The following is a 19,090-nucleotide window of genomic DNA, read 5'->3' on the forward strand; positions in this document are numbered from 1 at the left end:
TTGGCTAGAAATTCTAGCAAATTTACTGGGTGGCAAGGGAGGAACTTTGTGACAGAGTGCTGAGGGTGAGTTTGTACATGTCCCCTTATTCAAGCAGATACGTCTTTATACAGTCTTTCAGTTGAGTTATTTTTGATTCTGATTACTGAAGAATGCTTGGAGTCTCAGTTATTTTCACAAGTAGATTGTATTCTCATTGGAATCATGCACTGGGCCTCATCCTTCTTGTGCATCAAAATCAAGGCTTTATGAAACTACTGAGTCTCCAGAGATTTTATTGAGTTGGTCCGGATTAAGGCCCAGGTATCAGTTTTAGAAACCTCCGAGGTCATTCTAATGTGCTGCAGGCTTTGAGAGCCAAGAATTGAGGTCTCCACAAACTTTGCTTTATCATTATTGTCAGCCTTTGTTCTTTTAACAGAATTCTGAAGGTGTTCAGCTCCCCTAATACATGCAGTGGTTGTACTTGGGAGGATGAAAAGACTAATTTAAAAACTTGAAAGTCTCCAGACTTTTGAGAGAAATTTACTCATGAGGAAGCTGGGAGAAACTCCTTTCTCTTCAGAAACGTCTGTTAAATATTGCCACACTGCATCAGATGAGTTTACAAAGTAGTAAAGTACACTGCTGTGGTTTACAGAGTAGTTCCACAGCCACCCTGGTTTACATAACAAGTGTTACTCTCTTGTGCAGATGTATGAACTGAGATCCAGAGAGGAAGACTTCCCTATTAGAGATAACATATGTCATAGCTGGAATTGGAGTCTAGGTATTCTGAGTGCTGAATAATTGAGCAGGAATTACCTACCATGTGATTTTGCCTGTGTTAGGAGGGTTGCTTACTCTTTTATTAGTGTTTCCTAGTTTCGGGATTTGATACGACCTGTTTTTCAGAAGATGCAAGTGGATCAGGAGGAACCACATGCTGAAGAGCAGCAGCAGCACACGCCAGCAGAGAATAAGGCAGAGTCTGAAGAAATGGAGGTATAAGTTGTGTGTGTGTGTGTGTGTGTGTGTGTGTGTGTAATTATTTTTTTTTGAGAGACGCAGGGCATGAGTGGGGGAGGGGCAGAGAAAGGGTGAGAGAATCCCAAGCAGGTTCCATGGTGTCGGCATGGAGCCCAGCATGGGACTTGTTCCCACAAACTGCAAGATAACGACCTGAGCCGAAATCAAGAGTCAGGTGCTCAACCTACCCAGGTGCCCCATAGTTGTGTTTGTGAATGTGATTTGTAATCTCTTCACATCAATGGTTTGGCTGAGATAGTGCATCTTAGAAGGTAGTTATGCATTTGACCCTTGAATAACGTGCAGGTTAAGGATCCTGACCCCTATGCAGTAAAAAGCCTGTGTATAACGTCTGGCTCCCCCAAAAGTTGACTAGTGGCCTACTGTTGACCAGAAGCCCTACTAGTCACAAAATAAGTAGTTGATTAACTCCTTTTGTATGTTACATGTATTAAATATTGTATTCTTACAAGAAGATAAGCTAGAGTAAAAATGTTACTAAGAAAATCATAAAGCAGAGACCATGCACTTGGAGTACTGTACTGTTTCAAAAAGAAATCCATATATGCATGGACCTGTGCAGTTCAAACCTGTATTATTCAAGGGTCAGCTGTGTTAGGAATTCTCCATGTATTTGAAACTTTTAAGCAAGATTTTGTAGTGTGTTTGGAAAGTGTTTGGCTAGAACATTGAACTGTAGTCCATTTGGTATGTGGGAAGAATGTACTCAGAAACTAGTTTTGCTAGGTTGTGATTGGTTCTTGTTGGTTTCTGAGTGGCTGTTGCTGTTAGTCATCCTACCTATAATTTATTTTTTACTGATAAATGGGACATAATTTTTTCAAATTTTGTTATCTGACACTTGTCTTTTGTCTAAAGATAGGGTTTTATTTATTTATTTCTTTTAATTTTTTTTTTTTCGTTTATTTTATTTTTGGGATAGAGAGAGACAGAGCATGAATGGGGGAGGGGCAGAGAGAGAGGGAGACACAGAATCGGAAACAGGCTCCAGGCTCTGAGCCATCAGCCCAGAGCCTGACGCGGGGCTCGAACTCACGGACCGCGAGATCGTGACCTGGCTGAAGTTGGACGCTTAACCGACTGCGCCACCCAGGCGCCCCAAAAGATAGGGTTTTAAATAATAAGGTATATCCTAACTACTTATTTGAAAATATATATGTAACACTGTCGAATTCTTCACGATCCTATTTTATTTATTTATTTTTTTAAATTATTCTTGAGAGTGAGAATGAGCCCATGTGCGTGGTGGGGGTGGGTGTGGTGCAGGCAGAGAGAGAGGGAGAGAGAGGATCCCACAACACCTGTCAGCATGGAGCCTGACTTGAGGCTTGATCTCATGAACCACAAGATCACGACCTGAGTGAGCCCAAATCCAGAGTTAGACACTTAACTGACTGGGCCACCCAGGTGCCCCTGTAATCCTGTTCTTTAACTTGGTGACGTCCAAGTTTTCGTGTTTAAATTTGTTGTCAGTATTGAAAACGTGTTTTCTTTCAACTTAGGGTATTGCAATGTGTAGTCTAACCTTTGTAACCTATTTCTGATTGTTTGGCAGAACCTGTAGATGGCTTAAGTCTGTAAACTCATTTTTTTTTTTTTAAAGTTTTTGTTTTTAAGTTTATTTCTGAGAGAGAGAGAGCAGGGGAGGGGCAGAGAGAGAGGGAGACAGAATTCCAAGCAGGCTCTGTACTGTCAGCACAGAGCCTGATGTGGAGCTCAGACTCACAGAACTGTGAGATCATGACCGGAGCTGAAACCAAGAGTCAGATGCTGAATTGACTGGGCCCCCAGGCGGTGCTGTTAACTCATTTTCACATCAGCGTATTAGTATATTTGAAATTATTGTGAGTGTGCAAATCATAAAAAAGAATAATGGTTAGAGGAAGTGGAAAAGCCTACTTATAGGCCTTTTCCAAGGTAGAAAACCATTCACGGTGAGTGGTTGAGGGCAACAATCTGAGGGAGTAGTACTTTGTGTGTATATGGAGAACTGTCGAGGAGAAAGGAAAGGTGCTCTGTCCCTTCCCCTCCTAGTGCTGTGGAGCTGTGGGAAATTTCAGTGGGCTGGTTAGGCTTCTTCGTTGACGTGGCTTGAGAACTGACACCTTTCCTAGTATGAAATTAAATGCAAATGATAAATTTTAGAAACTGACTTAACTTGGATAGGAGGTGGGGGAAATGGCTTTGGAATTGTGCCTTGTATCATACAGCAAATTGAATTCCAGATAAGTTAGGTAGTTAAAAAAAAACAACAAAACAACAAATGAATATTTTTCCAGTCTTTGGATCAGGGAGGGCTTTGAAAGCATGAAAGCAATGAAAGTTATCCCAAAGGAAAAAAAGGGATACATTTAACAATAAAGACTTGTATAGATATATGGACAAATAATACAAAGTTAAAAAGCGGAAAAAGTCAGTTGAGGGAAAAAAATCACTAAAATGCTAAGAGATGTTGGTTGATAAATGCCAAGGGAATATGAAGAAATAGGTAAGTGTGTGAGATAAGGTTATTTTTTTAATAAAGTGTATTTATTTTGAGAGAGAGAGAGAGAGAGCAAGAGTGCTCATGTGCAAGTGGGAGAGGAGCAGAGAAAGAGGGAGCAAGAGAGAATCCCAAGCAGGCTCTGCATTGACAGCATGGAGATATGAGGTTTGAATTCACAAGCCAGGAGTGAGATCATGACCTGAGCTGAAATCAAGACTTGGATACCTAACTGAGCCATCCAGGCACACCAAGGTTATTGACCCAAAGAAAATCATAGATGATGGTAAACAAATTCTTGTTTGTGGCCAGGGTGTGGTGGATGGATTGTCTGATTCTTTGTGAGAATGTAAATTGGTATAGACGATCTGGAAATCATATTGGTAATAGGTTTCTGAACCATAAATTCATATCTTTCCCTAATATCATATCCAAATCTGTATGTTTAAATAAGATTGGAAGAAAATTGGAGAAGATTTAATAGTGATTATGTGTTGGGATGTCTGGCTGGCCCAGTCGGTTAAGTGTCCGACTTTGACTCAAGTCATTATCTTACAGCTCTTGGGTTTGAGCCTTGCGTCGGGCTGTATGCTGACAGCTCTGAGCCTGGAGCCTGCTTAGGAGACTATGTCTCCCTTGCCCTCCGCGCCTGCCTGTCCCCCCCCCCCCCCCCCCCCCCCGCTTGTGCTTTGTCTGTCTCTCAAAAATAAAGAAAACGTTAAAACGTTAAAAAAAATTGTGATTATGTGTTGATTGTGGGATTATGGGAGGTTTTGTGTGTGTTTATGCAGTGCGGCAGTATTCGGTATATTTACATTGTGATGTAGCCAGTCTTCTAAACGTTTTCATCTTGCCGTTTGGAAACTGTGCGTATTAAACAGCAACTCCCCATTCCCCCATGTCCCTTACCCCCAGCCCCTGGCACCCACCATTACTTCTGTGGCTGTGGATTTGACTACTCACAGTATTTATATTTTTAACTTTGCAGATACTATAAGAAGTAGCCCCAGGTTATTGAGATTAGAATACAAAGTGATAAAAAAGCAAAAAGAACTCTTGAAATGGAAGTTTAAGGTGGCCCATATATGTTTGTTAATAGTGATTTCTTGTTATTTTAGACCTCTCAAGCTGGATCAAAAGACAAAAAGATGGACCAACCACCCCAAGCCAAGAAGGCAAAAGTGAAGACCAGTACTGTGGACCTGCCCATTGAGAATCAGCTGTTATGGCAGATAGACAGAGAGATGCTCAACTTGTACATTGAAAATGAGGTGTTTATTTCCAGCCTCTTAGAACATTCAGCTAACTGATGAATATGGCCATAGAGCTCAAACTCTTTGTCTAGTGATCTTTATGGGGCTTGAGGCAGCAGTTTTAGGTTTTTGGGTAATGCAAGGGCAAATCCCACGTAATGTCAAAATTCTTTTACGGTTATATGTCTATATTGCTAGAAGCTGTGTTATGAGATCTTTAACATTACGTCTTTGATTTAATGGTGGTATTGTTCATGTTCAGGTGTGTGAGTGTGTTTGTTCACTTGGGAGCTTGGCATGTTTGATGAGGTGGGTCATGGAAGTTGATGGTAGTAGAAATCAAAGCATCAGTGGTAGTGCTATTTTGTTCATTAGTTCCTTTCCCTACTGCTAGTCAATACTGAACTCTTGTTATGCTGAGTGATGCAAGGTTTGGGACCCTGCAGCACAAATTATTGAGTGAATTGTCTGCTGTTAGTTTTTTTTTTTTTTTTTTTAAATATCATGTATCCCTTGGATCTTAGATTTGTTTTATAGAGTTATAGCATTTACACTGTGTGAATGATTTGATGTTTTTCTTTGGTATTTAGTAATACTGCAGAGTATATCACCTTGTGACATTGAGCTGATAGTTTCTTAAAGTTCACTTGTCTTAAATTCTCTTCCTTATTTTTGCTTTTGAGTTTCTAAATATTGATAATTTCTATTTTTTATTATAAAAAAATTTTTTTTTAACTTTTACTCAGTTTTGAGAGATAAGAATGTGAGCAGGTTAAGGGCAGAGAGGGAGAAGGAGACACAATCTGAATGAAGCAGGTTCCAGACTCCGAGCTGTCAGCACAGAGCCCGACACAGGGCTCGAACTCAGGAGCTGGGAGATCATGACCTGAGCTGAAGTCAGATGCTTAACTGACTGAGCCACCCAGGCGCCCCTATTTTTTTTCTAAGCACACCTACAAAACTCAGAGTTGATCTTCATAATTTATTGAGGACTAATATTTCCACTTCTCATTCATGGATGATTTGCAGAGCTAAGAGGATTTGGGGAAGAAGGATTCTCTCCTTGTAGGACGACATTAGTTAACATTTAAGAGAACCTCGTCTCAGCTGTCTGAATATCTAATGTGTACTGTTCTCAGGGTAAGATGATCATGCAGGATAAACTGGAGAAAGAGAGGAATGATGCCAAGAATGCTGTGGAAGAGTACGTGTACGAGATGAGGGACAAGCTTAGCGGCGAGTATGAGAAGTTTGTGAGTGAAGCTGTAAGTATGTGCCTGCCTATTCCATGTTTTCTGGGAGTGGCCTCAGCTGTATTAGGTAGAAAGGGAGCTGGCATCTGTAGGTATATGTTCAAATGATTAAAATGTGCTTTTCTGGGGGAAAAGTGTTGTATTTTTTTAGTGCAATGATTCCCAAAGGCTAGTCTTCATCATTTTTTTTTTTGTTTTTGTTGCATCACTTTTTGATACATTTGCATGCTATTATTTACCTTGTATTTAAAAAAAAATCAGCTCACTTTTCTTTGAGGCTTACTGTTATTTTATTTCACTTTTAAAAAATTGAGGCGTAATTGATACATAAACATTATGTTAGTTTCAGGAGTACAACATAGTGACATGTGCAAACCTGAAATGATGACCGTAAGTCTAGTTAAACATCTGTCACTACACATAGTTACAAAAGTTTTTTTAAGATTTTATTTTTTTATAGCTTACATATTTTCAAATGCTTTTTGTATTTCTGAAAATTTCAAACATCCAAATGTGTCCAAATTTTTAAACCTATCCCTTACGTACCAGAGAGAATTATAAAACTGTCTGCAGGTAACAAGCAAAATAATACTGCCAGTCTTGTCTGTGTCTCCCTACTCCCCCCATATTTTAGAGGGAATTCAGATGCTGTAGTCTGTGTTTCTGACTTCACTGGCCAGTTGACTAATTTTTGTCATCACTAATAATATTTTATTCATCTTTAGGATCGTAACAGTTTTACCTTGAAATTAGAAGATACTGAAAACTGGTTGTATGAGGATGGAGAAGACCAGCCAAAGCAAGTTTATGTTGATAAATTGGCAGAATTAAAAGTAAGTGATTTTGGGGGGGCTGGGGAGAGAGAGACAGACACAGACAGACAGATACCCAGGTGCTCCAGAGCATGCGACTCTTGATCTTGGGAGTTGTGAGTTCATTCCCCATGTTGGACCTAGTGCTTCCTTTTTTTTTTCTTTCATTTTTAAATTTAAAAAAAAAAAAAAAAAAAAAAAAAATTTTTTTTTAGCATTCATTTTTGAGGGACAAAGTATGAGTGGGGGAGGGGCATAGAGAGAGGGAGATACAGACTCTGCAGCAGGCTCCAGGCCCTGAGCTGTCAGCACAGATATCGATGCGGGGCTTGAAGTCAAGAACGATGAGAGAGTGACCTGAGCCGAAGTTGGATGCCTAACCGACTGAGCCACCTAGGTGCCCCCGTTATCTTTGTTTTAGAACCTTGTAGTAACAAAATTATTTTTCTGAATATGGAGTTTAGCCTTAAAATGTTTCACTGAAGGAGATTGCATTCTTGATACAGAGGTGGAAAACCTAGTAAAACCTGTCCTAAAGGCAACTGTAATGCAATTGGGGGAGGGTTGTTATGTAACTCTTTTTTTTTTTTTAACTTTTATTTGTTTTTTTTTTTTAATTTTTTTTTTTTCAACGTTCATTTATTTTTGGGACAGAGAGAGACAGAGCATGAATGGGGGAGGGGCAGAGAGAGAGGGAGACACAGAATCGGAAACAGGCTCCAGGCTCTGAGCCATCAGCCCAGAGCCTGACGCGGGGCTCGAACTCATGGACCGCGAGATTGTGACCTGGCTGAAGTCGGACGCTTAACCGACTGCGCCACCCAGGCGCCCCAAAGTTTTATTTGTATTTATTTTGAGAGAGAGAGAGCGCGAGTCGGGTGGGGGGACAGAGAGAGAGAGGGAGAGAGAGAATCTTAAGGAGCCCCCATGCTGCCAGCACAGAGTCCGATGTGGGGCTTGAACTCATGAAGCTGCGAGATCATGATCTGAGCTGAAACCAAGAATCGGATGCTTAACCGACTGAGCCACCCGGGAGCCCCATATAGCTTTGATTTTCAGTAAAGCAAAAACATCTGGTTTTGTATTAAAGAATCTGATCATTAAACTTAGGGTTGAAAGCACAAAAAAATGAAGGGGCTGAAAAAGTTCAGTTGGGAGAATGTTAGGGTGAAGATCTAAAGGCCCTTGGATCATTCCTGGTATACTGAATGTTTTAGTGCATGTCCAGGGTCATTGCCTTTTCTGTGAGTTAAGGGCTGCAAATGAATGAAGTGACTGTGTTTAAATAAAACTTTATTTAAAAAAAAATAAAAAATGATCTAAGGTTGAGGCCTTTGTTTGCAAAAGGATGCAAATGCACAAGAAGAACTTTTCACCTTTCTGTGGATTACTTTGTTGTCAAACTGGGCCATTGTGACTCCCGTCTGAAATGGAATTGCTCAAGGACTGTGCCTTCAAATTTCCTGTCATTCTGGAAGGATACTAAGAGCTTCCAGAGAGATCCTTCAGATTGAGTATTTTGTTTTAGTTTTTATTATGGGCGATGTTCAAACACAGTAAAGTAGAACAGTAGTTTCAACTTTTGTCAGTTGATGACCAATTTTGTTTCATTTTTGCTCCCTTCCACTCCTAGGTATTTGATGAAAGTCTTTTGTGTTGTATTTAATCTGAAAATATTTCAGTATGTATTTAAAAGAAAATGCAACATTAAACTATATATCATTATTACATTAAAAAATTCTTTCGTATCCCCCCCTACCACCCCCATCCCCCTTTTTAATGTTTATTTAGTTTGAGAGAGAGTGAGCAGGGTAGGGGGAGAGAGGGAGAGGGAGACCGAGAATCCTAAACAGGTTCCATCCTGGCAGTGCAGAGCCTGACGTGGGGGCTTGAACTCAAAAACTGTGAGAACATGACCTTAGCCGAAGCCAAGAGTCAGATGCTTAACTGGCTGAGCCGCTCAGGCTCCCCTTTATTTTTTTATTTTTTAATTAAAAATTTTTTTTAAATGTTTATTTTTGAGAGGGGGTGGGTAGGGGAGGGACAGAGAGAAAGGGAGACACAGAATACGAATCAGGCTCCAGGCTCTGGGCTATCAGCACAGAGCCCAATGTGGGGCTCAAACCCACAAACTGTGGGACCATAATCTGAGCCGAAGTCGGATGCTTAACCAACTGAGCCACCCAGGCGCTCCTTTAATACCACTTTAATGTTACTGTGTATTTAGTTTTCAAATTCCAGTTGTTTTATAAAGTATTTTTTAGTTAGTTTGACTCAGGAACCCCATAAGGACCATACATGCTCCTTTGTCTCCTCAATCTGTGTAGTTATCTTTCTGCCCCCTTAGTTATTAAACACAAAACAAGACAAAAAAACTAGAAAATCTGATCTAGTTTTTTTTGTCTGTTTTTCTGCTTATTACTGTCTAATTTACTTCTGTGGTGTTTATTGCCATCTAATAAATTCATGGTTAGAACTAGAGACTTCAGATTTAATTTACAAACTGTTTTTTTGGCACATGTGCTTCATACTTAGGATTGTGTATCACTATTGGGAGGCACCTATTTTTGGGTTGTCTCCCCACTGTGTTTTGAAAATTAGGGCTCCAGTGACAAGTTGAACTGTGGCTCCACATGGAACCAGTATAGAGGTATATTCTCATATTTAGCCTAAGAATATATTTCACTGGGCTGGGGAGCATTATTGGGCTTTTTATATATAGCACATGGAAATGAAATGTATTCCATAGTAGATCTCGGTAATAGTAGAGACATTACTACTTTGATAGTTTGAGCATTCTTTCGTCTGTTAAGAATCTAGGTCACCCTATTAAGATGCGATTCCAGGAATCTGAAGAAAGACCAAAATTATTTGAAGAACTAGGGAAACAAATCCAACAGTATATGAAAGTAATCAGCTCTTTCAAAAACAAGGTATCTATTTTTTTTTGTTGTTGTTGTTCCTTTCCCTACTTTTACTTTGGTAGAGTTAAGTTTTGAGGCATAACAGCTCTGCTCTTTTCTTTTCTTTTCTTTTCTTTTCTTTTCTTTTCTTTTCTTTTCTTTTCTTCTTTTCAACTATTGTTCAATAATACTGCTGGGTTTTTTGTTTTGTTTTTTGGATGTTAGTGTAATGTGTATGATATTTTATTGACTCTTACTAAGAATGCTGTGATTTGCTACTCTGTTTTAATAGGTAGAATCTGGAAGTGAGCAGTATTGTTCATTTTCCTTTTCTTGCTCTGAAATGCTTATCATTTACTTAATCTGCTCTATCCTGGTCTTAGAACCATTAGGCATACAGTTTGGTTTGTTATGGAAAATTTTTTAAATGTTTATTTTTGAGAGAGAGACACAGAGTGCAGGTGTGAGAGGGGCAGAGAGAGACAGACACAGAATCCGAAGCAGGCTCCAGGCTTTGAGCTGTCAGCACAGAGCCTGATGTAGGGCTTGAACTCATAAAAGGTTAGATCATGACTTGAGCCGAAGTCGGACACTTAACCAACTGAGCCACCCAGGCACCCCTCCCAAATTACTATTGAAGGGGCTGGGGTTTGGCCTGACGTCTGGCCCCACAAAGTATGGGTTCTTAACCACTCACTATAGTCCAGGTTCTTGATGGTCTGTCAGTGTAAGAAGCTTTGAGTGATAAATAGGGCTTATTTATTGAAAAAGAATTTGCTTCTGAAAGGTCTCCTTTATAAAATTGTTTTTGTTATTGTTCTGGTTCCTCAATAGTATGCCTAAACTTCAGTTCTCCTATCTAATGGCCTGTAATGTCATGTTTGTGAAATTATCTTCATACGATTGTGTGTCAGGCCTGTGCTTTTTATGCTGTTGAAGTCTTTTAATTGCTATCTTATGTGTATATTTGGCCCTTAAGTCTGTTTCCTGAGTATTTTAAAAATTGTGGTTACTCTTTCTTGAAATTTTTTTTAAGGAATTGAATTTCTATTGAGATTGTGAGGCTAAATGTGCTTCATTTTTGAAAAGCCTGTAACTTTCTGAAAGATGGCAGACAACTGGATATTTGGGTGCGTAGAGTATCATCCTTTGACCCTTGTCTGGTTGTCTCCTGGTTGCAGGAGGACCAGTATGACCATTTGGATGCTGCAGACATGATGAAGGTGGAGAAAAGCACAAATGAAGCCATGGAGTGGATGAATAACAAACTGAATCTGCAGAACAAGCAGAGTCTGACCGTGGATCCAGTTGTCAAGGCAAGAGAGATTGAAGCTAAAATTAAGGTAATTTATAGCCTTGATATTTAATTATCTTTTGTCAGCCTTGTTATTAATTATTAACAATCCTTAAAGTGACACTTAGCTGGGAACTTCGTTACTACATCTTAGTTTCTGGCTTCTGGTTGGGAGACGGTGGGCTTGGGTTCATTTGAGTGGGTCATGTCAAATTTGTTATTTTGTAAGAACCCACGATTTTCTCTTCTGTCGTTCTAGGAGCTGATGAGTATCTGTAGCCCTATAATTTCAAAGCCCAAACCCAAAGTGGAACCTCCAAAAGAGGAGCAAAAAAATGCAGAGCAGAATGGACCAGTGGATGGACAAGGAGACAGCCCAGGCCCTCAGGCTGCCGAGCAGGGTACAGACACAGCTGTGCCTTCGGATTCAGACAAGAAGCTTCCTGAAATGGACATTGATTGATTCCAACAATTGTTTATATTAAAACAGACTATTATAAAGCTTTAAGTTGTCAACTTTGTTCTAAATATCAACTAGAGCAATCAAATACTGGAGATTTCTTAGTCAGTTTTTAGGGGATTTCGGGGGAGGGAATATAGGTAATGTATGGAGCATTTTGACTTCTAAATAGTTAGATACAGAAATTAAGTGCATTGTATCTTTTTCATAATGGTACTATTTAGAAGCCCAGTTAGTCTTACTTACCGAGCTTCTGCTTCACTCCTTTTATGTTTAATCATGCTTACACAAAGATAAGTTTGTTTTGGAAGGCTGAGCTATAGCAAAAGCTCTAACTACCTGTCAAGCAGACTTTTCATTGTGACCTGTGTGGCAGGAACTCTGGAAACTGTGCTTCAGAAATCTGTTGGAGAGATTGCCATGAAGGCTCCCTGCCTGGTGTGGGGATGGGGCTGGGGTCCCCCTCTTTCTGAGGGCTAGAGCATGGCATGGCATGGGTTAATTAACATAGCAGAACATGAGAAGTGTGCTCTCTGAGCTCCTTCCCGCTGCTTCACTCCACTGGGACACCTCCCCCTCCCCCTCCCCCCGCCCCCAGGAGAGGAGCTCCTCTTACAAATGCCATGTGCTGCTCTTGGGGAAATGGACCCCTTCACCTGCAGCAAGTGGATAACTGAGGATTTTGGACCTGGAAGCTCTTCCTGAGAAAGAATATTCCTGAAAGTACGTTCACTATAATGCCCCAAGCATCAAGTCTAAATCATTTTCTCGTTGGGAAGTTAGAATTGGATAGATGTATTGTTGGATATAGGCATGGTAAATTGAAATGAGGAATTGATTCTTGTTAATTATGGTGTAAAGATTTGTATCCTGGCCTGCTCATTCAGGTGAGAGATGTTCTGTGTAAATTTGAAGTATAGCCTGAAGTCCTAGGACAAGAGTTAAAAGTGCTTTTTAGCTCATTCACAGTCACTGTGTGTTAAGTGTTAATACCTGCCACGAACCTGCCAATTTATGTGTTAAACAGCTGACAGATCATACAAAAAAACCCCTAAGATACACTGGATTGTACTGGGTGAGTCTGAAATTAGTGTTAAGTGCGGTGCCTGATTTCACCATCACCGCATTCTTTCTGTGCGGCCAATGTCAGGTGCACCAAAGCATTCCCTGTGACTGCCCTATAGGGCAGTGTTGATAGGGAAGCATTTGGAAACTCCAAGGGAAGCCTGTATTAGAGGCTACAGCTGGTACCTGCCTTAGAAAGCTATTATAAGCTTCATCGGTTACATTTTGGATCTTTGTAATTGTTATCTGTGTGACAGAGTGCCTCTCTGTTAATTTTGGCCTATGCTGTTAGAAATAAGATGCTTTGCCTATTTAGAATAAGTTTCTGTCCCTGTCTGCACTAAAAACTTTCAGAGTGTTATAAGTTTCTGAAGTGCTCTAGAGAAACCGTGCATAGAGGAGGAAGGTGGAAGTGTATTTATGTTGGTGTGTAAGCACACATGGAAGCCTCTGGCACCAGGCCTTGGCCCTGTTCTTAGAGTGTCCTCAATTCATTCTCTACCCGTCATGCTTTGAGTTCCAGCTGGCCTGCCCTGAGGCCAATAGCTAACTTTGGCTTGCTGGCTGCAGGATTAAGCCAATTCTTATGCAACTGACTCGTCCTTTAATGGCCATTTCTTCTAAAAAACCTTTTTGTGTGGGGGAGGGTGCGGGTGTTGGGGTGGGGGTAAAACTGAAGTTTAAAGTTTAAACTAGAAATAAGATGATGTCGTCTGCTTGCTCTCTGTTTAGACAGGCCTTAAAACCAATTGGATTAACTTGGAGGCCAGGCCAGAGAGTGTATGGTAATTGAGGACTTGTTTGCAGACAAGCATTTATCCAGGTTGCATTATCCAAATTGGTTTGTTAAAGCTCCGGGTCACGTTCTTACACTAAGAGAAACATTAAATAAACAGACAAGTTTAGGAAAAATTAATAAAAGAAACCTGTCTTACACTCAGAGGAATGGTTTCCTTAATTTCCTAATGAAAGGTGTGTGTGTGTGTGTGTGTGTGTGTGCACGCGCACGTGTGTACATTTGTGTGTATGTGTGTTTTCAATAAAAACTCCAGTGGTAGGAGTCCTCTTAACTAAATTCTACTTGTTAACATTGGTCAGAGACCCCATCTGAAGAACAATTGAGGCACAGTATACTGAGTGGCAAGAAGTTACTCTATTTCTGTACTCCTGTTCTCCCCTGTTGAGTCTTGGCCCAGTTCTCTGGTTTGTGGGGATCCATTCCTTGTGTTGTCCTTACTTTGAGGGTTTGGACAGCAGCAGAAGGTGGGTTATGGCCCCGTGGAGGACTGATGCCCTCACCTTTAGTTAAAGAACGCTGTGGCCTGGAGTGTGAGAGTGTAACCCTTGCCACCATTGGATGTATAGTGTGTGTGAGTACACAGATGTGTGTGTGTGTGTGAATGTGGGGTGGTAATGAGTGTGGAAAGGGGATGAAGCCATCTGAAGAGCCCGGACTACAAGGTGGGGGGTGGGAGGCCTCACTTCCAGAGTCCTGCTCTGGTTGTGTTAGGAGGAGCTGACCTGCCACAGCCTACCAGTAGGGCCTGTGTCAGCCCCCTTCAGCAGATGTGTCTGAGGTCAGACTTCAGGACTTCAGCAGAGGTCCGCTTTCTCATGGGTCTCTCGACCTTGGGAAAGGAGTAGTCACGTGGTGAAGTGAGTGGGAAGCCTGGAACCAGCTAGCGGTCATCAGAGCAACAGAGGTGTTGGGGTCATGTGGAAAGAGTAACAGTCCTGTGTACCCAGGAGAGGAACCAGTGCCCTGCATGTCACTGAGGAAGAGTGGGTTGGAGGTGAAGCCAAAGCTAGTGTGAAGGTTATGCAGTGTGGCAGCTTCAGCTCAGCGCGAACTTGTAAAGCTCCCACTGCATTGGTGAAGATTCTTGCAGAGGCATTAGATCAGTGGCCTTTGAGAATTTTTTTAAGCACTTGAAGCATTTTTATAGAGCTGTTGGAGGTGGCGGGGTTGAGCAATTAGGGGGATCTAGTGTGGAGCACTGGGGGCTATTTAGATCTTTTAGCCTGAGAGTGACAGTGTTTTAGGGATGGTCAACTGTGCAGAATGAGATGGGCCTGGGAGAGGTTGGAGCTAGTGGGACTTTAAAAATGACGCATGTTTGGGGTGCCTGGGTGACTCATTCTGGTAAGCGTCTGACTCTTGATCTCAGCTCAGGTCTTGATCTCAGGGTCCTGAGTTCAAGCGCTGCATTGGGCTCTGCACTGGATGTGAAGCCTATTAAAAAAAAAAAAAAAAAAAATCCATGTTTGAAGGAAGGAGCCAAATGAGAAATGGGAAATGGTAGGTCCTAGTACTGAAGAAACAGCAAAGATTGGAAAGTAAGATGGAACTCTGATGTTAGAAGCTGGAAGTGTATTTAAGCTTTGTGGCATAATCACATGGCAAAACAATGCACGTTTCAGGGGCTTCAGGTTTTGTTGATCCGGCTTTTAATGATATGCTTCTCTGTACATTTGATACATTTCAATCATTACTTTTAAAAGTGGCTTTAACAATATTGTATTTTTAAGAATTTTTTAATGTTTATTTTTGAGAAAGAGAGAAAGCGAACGGGGAGGGGCAGAGAGAGAGAGAGAGGGAGTACACAATCCAAAGCAGGCTCCAGGCTCTGCACAGAGCCTGACTCGGGGCTCGAACTCACAAAATGTGAGATCATGACCTGAGCCGAAGTCGGATGCTTAACCGACTGAGCTACCTAGTGCCCCCAGAATATTCTATTTTTACTTGAGAAATGTAGGTTATAGAATATGCACACAGCTTCCCATGTTTGAAAAGAACATGAAATGTGTTTGCATAAAATGAGATGGATGTTTCAAAATGAAATGGTTTCCTTCCAAGGTAGAATTGTGGGTGGCTGCTGTTTGTCAGTGTTTGCTTGTTTATATTTTCTAAGATTGGTGTAATGAGCATTTTGGAATTTTGTGATGTTGAGAAAAATTTTAAAGGAATGACTCCACGCTTTTGAACCTAGAGTAGCAGATGTATGTGATGGAGATGCGGAGCTTCAAGTCTGTTGGAGTCAGCGGAGATGCTGGTGTCAGTCTGGGGCTTGGGGCGCATTCTTGGTTTAGGGAATGAAGGCTTGTGTCAGGGAGAGCAATTGGAAGCTCGGGAGGAAACCACCTGCCAGAGGAGAGTGAGGGTGCCTGAGGCAGGCTAGGGAGGAAAGGGGAGTTTGAAAAGTGAAAGGTGGCTATGGCCAGCAGGGTTGGATGCTGTTGGGGGTACTTCCAAAGCGTGGGAGCCAGGCTTCAGGGGCATGCAGTGAGGTTGCAGGTGGAGAGTATTTGGAAGCGTGGCCTACTTGGAATGACATCAGATTGGAGACGACGGAGATGGGGCAGCATCCTGGGTCCACTGTTGGGTGCAAGTGGGGCCTCTTCCCTCCACTTTCCTGCAGACCATGGCTGTCTTTGTGTGGCCAGTGCATTCCTTCTGTGGTGCTTCTCCTTTGCTTCTGACTGGAGCAGACTGGGACATGACCATCAGTGCCTTTGTCCTCTGTGAGCTGGACACTGCTATCTGGAGTAGTTGTCATATGTGGAGAAGTGAAGGAGGGGACTTCGTTAGCAGGCTTGGAGGCAAAATGGAAACATGGCCATGCTATCTGTGGGAGGAGTAACTATTGGAGGAGAAAGGATGGAGTAAATTTCTGAGGGCTCAGGGAAGGGGAGCCCTCAGAGGACTGGGAAAGACAGACTGCTTTCCAGATTTGTCCAACAGCCATGGGCAACTGCCAGGCTAATCCTGACCCTGTCATTCCACTTTTGGCACCTGCTGGAAGGATAGAGAAGGAAAATGGGCGGGTATGTACTTCCAAGTCCTCGGTGGGATGTCCTAGGATCAAGCACAACAGGCAGAAAAATTAAGGATATATATAGCGTTGTGTTTGGACATTTTTACTGGTTGGGATTTATATTCTCCAAAGTCTAGGTGTGCTGTTGGATATGGAGTCCTGGATCAATGGAGGGAGAGAGAGCACCTAAAATCCTTTTCTTACCACAAGTTAGCCGGCCTGTACTCACTACTTCCGTCGTTTTTTTCTACTTGCACTTGAAAATTTTAAATAAATCGGTCTATTCATTTAAGACTTGGCTAATGCTTGGGGGAAGAGAAAACTGCAAACACTTGGAAAACCATCTCAATGACTCAGCTTCCAAGATGTGCATCTCAGCAAAGCAATTTTGAGGGCAAGCGGCAGGAGTGGGGAGACTTGTAGGACTCAGCTGAGATGGCCATGAGGACCCAGAGGGCTGTGTGGGCTAGGACTCAGAAGATGTACGGCACCCCACAGTAGTAAAGGCAGCCCCAGACCAGACAGGTGGCCTTCCCTTGGACTGGTCCTGTTCTGGTCTACTCGACCTCTTGCAACTCAAGGGTGGACCCCGCCTGGGTCACAACGGCCCCCCAGGTGGTATGGGCGCTCGGGGAATGCTTGAACATGGAAGGGTAATATTTCCAGTGCATAACAAGCCCAAAGCATTAGAACTAGACTTCAAACCGTATCCCAAGCCCAAGTCTCCACTTTCTGGATGAGGAAAGGGCTCAAGCAGGAGAAGTGCACAGAGCCGGGAATTCCAACTCCAGCTATTTTGACAAATGTTAATCTTCTGGAAAGTTGTTTAACAAGAATATGGGGCTCTCGCACTCCAAAAATAAATGGCTCCGAATAGAGCATTATTTGGGGTAGCACTGGCTCGCTGAGACTCTGGAGGGCCCCCTGCAGCTAGTGCTGATCGATGGAGCTGCAGTGTCGAGGCTGCCACACGGGGGCGGCATCCCTCTTCCTTTGCCTTGGGTCAGCCTCCTTAATGCCATCAGTACTGAAGTAGTCCCAGAACTTGGAGAACACAGTCAGCCATCTCCTCTCCTTCACAGTAGCTAAAAGCACAATAGGTGTGGTTTAACACAGACCTCCGGCCAGAAAGCAGGGGATCTTTTATGGGCTTCTGCTAGTAAGCCCTTCGATTCTTGTCACTCAGAGTGCGGCATCGCTAGTTGCAAACGAATGTTGGACGGACCCCAGACCTTGGAGAATTACCCAGCCCAGTACTTGTCACACTCGGCTGGGGATCTTGCTAGAAGGCAGATTCTGGTTGAGTGGGGCTGGAATGGGGCTTGAGAGCCCACAGGTGTAGCAATCTCCCAGGTGATGCCCATCGTGCAGCTCATATTGACCCTGAAAGACTTAAAGCCTAGGAGCCTCAGTTTCTTCTTCGGTAAAATGGGGACCACACCAGTCCTGTCCGTCACATGAGATGATGGTTGTGGAAGACGTTCATGACAAACAAGAGGGGTAAAAGTGTGATGAACGCCAGGCACGTCATTTGCCTTTTGAAGCCCCACTGGCAGTGAAAAGAATAAGCATTCCCGGGCTGTGGAAGAATCTCCTTTCTTGTCCTTCCTTACCTGCCAAGAACCCAGGCTCCTGAGGACAATGCTGAAGGGAGGCCAAGGAGCAGAGAGACAATGACTGCCTCCTGGGGGCGGGGCCTCTAGCCCCCGGGTTGGGGAGAGAGTGTTGCCTCCCCCACCCCTGAATCCTTCCTACCTGGTGCCAGAGGCCCTATCATTCCTTTTGACTTGAGCCACTCCTCTTGGCTCTGTGTGATCCCATTATTGGCCCCAGAAGGGGACGAAGCGGGACCAAGAGAGTAGGGGGTCTCCAGAGCTATGGACAGAGATTCCCGGGAAGCAGCTGCATGATTATCTGAATCCTGGGCATCTGCTGCCAAGGAGCAATGACTGGAGTAAAAAAGGTGAGACCCCGGATATCTAACTCAGTCTCTTCTCCTTGCCTCATGGTAGAGATCCCAGTCCTGAGTGGTAGGAAAGACGCAAAGTTCCCTGGTGTATGAGTGTCCCTGGGGGTTTTCCTCCACTTCTATCCCATGAAAAAGGATTGTTTCCTGTCCTTGACCAGCCTCTATGAGTTCTGTGTTCGTCAGCTTGTTTTCTGGATTTCTCTAATGCCTAATCAGGAGAATGGGTGTGAGAGACTGAACTGAAGTGGCAGGGGAGGGTGGGGGTGGGGGACCCTTGCTGTGGATCAGCTTCCGGGCTCCCCCTTGAGGTAAAGAAGTGACTCAAATGTGCCTCTGAATCCCGTGGCAGCTTGTTGAAATATGGGTCATTGGGCCCCATGCTCAGAGGTTTTGATGCAGCACATCTGCAATGGGGGTCCACGCTTTTGCATTTCTAACAGTTCCCAGGTGATGCTGATGCTTTGTTCTGGGGAAGGAGAGCCTGGGTAATGGGTAAAGGGGAAATAAATGAGGCTGTTGATGGACATAATAAACAGCTGGGGGTGAAGGCCATTGTGGGCAGAAAGGGAGAGATTCGGGTACAGTTGCAGGAGTAGTAAGAGAGGAAAATGCAAAGTGTTCCTTAAGAAATGCCAAGTCAAAGTTGAAATTCCTTTGAGACTGCGTCTGGCGGCAGGATTTTGTGTCTCTTTGAATATGACATCCAGTTTACACTGGCCCTGGGGGTGATTTGGACTAGATGATTTGCCCTCATT

The 19,090-nt window shown here is 42.9% G+C and overlaps 1 protein-coding gene across 3 annotated transcripts in view; it reads left to right on the forward strand.

Moving 5' to 3' along the window:
- Positions 1-13,491, forward strand: part of HSPA4 (heat shock protein family A (Hsp70) member 4) — a 47,418-nt gene extending 33,927 nt beyond the window's left edge. For all 3 annotated transcript variants that reach the window (XM_045488916.1, XM_045488937.1, XM_045488926.1), the window contains 7 exons: positions 895-984; positions 4,630-4,782; positions 5,904-6,029; positions 6,743-6,850; positions 9,643-9,762; positions 10,914-11,075; positions 11,286-13,491. In XM_045488916.1, coding sequence (XP_045344872.1) covers positions 895-984; positions 4,630-4,782; positions 5,904-6,029; positions 6,743-6,850; positions 9,643-9,762; positions 10,914-11,075; positions 11,286-11,489 — 963 coding nt within the window. In that variant the 3' untranslated portion in view covers positions 11,490-13,491. The remainder of the gene's footprint in view (positions 1-894; positions 985-4,629; positions 4,783-5,903; positions 6,030-6,742; positions 6,851-9,642; positions 9,763-10,913; positions 11,076-11,285) is intronic.
- Positions 13,492-19,090: the final 5,599 nt, after the last annotated feature.

The sequence above is a fragment of the Leopardus geoffroyi genome, chromosome A1 (genome assembly GCF_018350155.1).
Source record: "Leopardus geoffroyi isolate Oge1 chromosome A1, O.geoffroyi_Oge1_pat1.0, whole genome shotgun sequence".
In the NCBI taxonomy this organism is placed as follows: Eukaryota; Metazoa; Chordata; class Mammalia; order Carnivora; family Felidae; genus Leopardus; species Leopardus geoffroyi.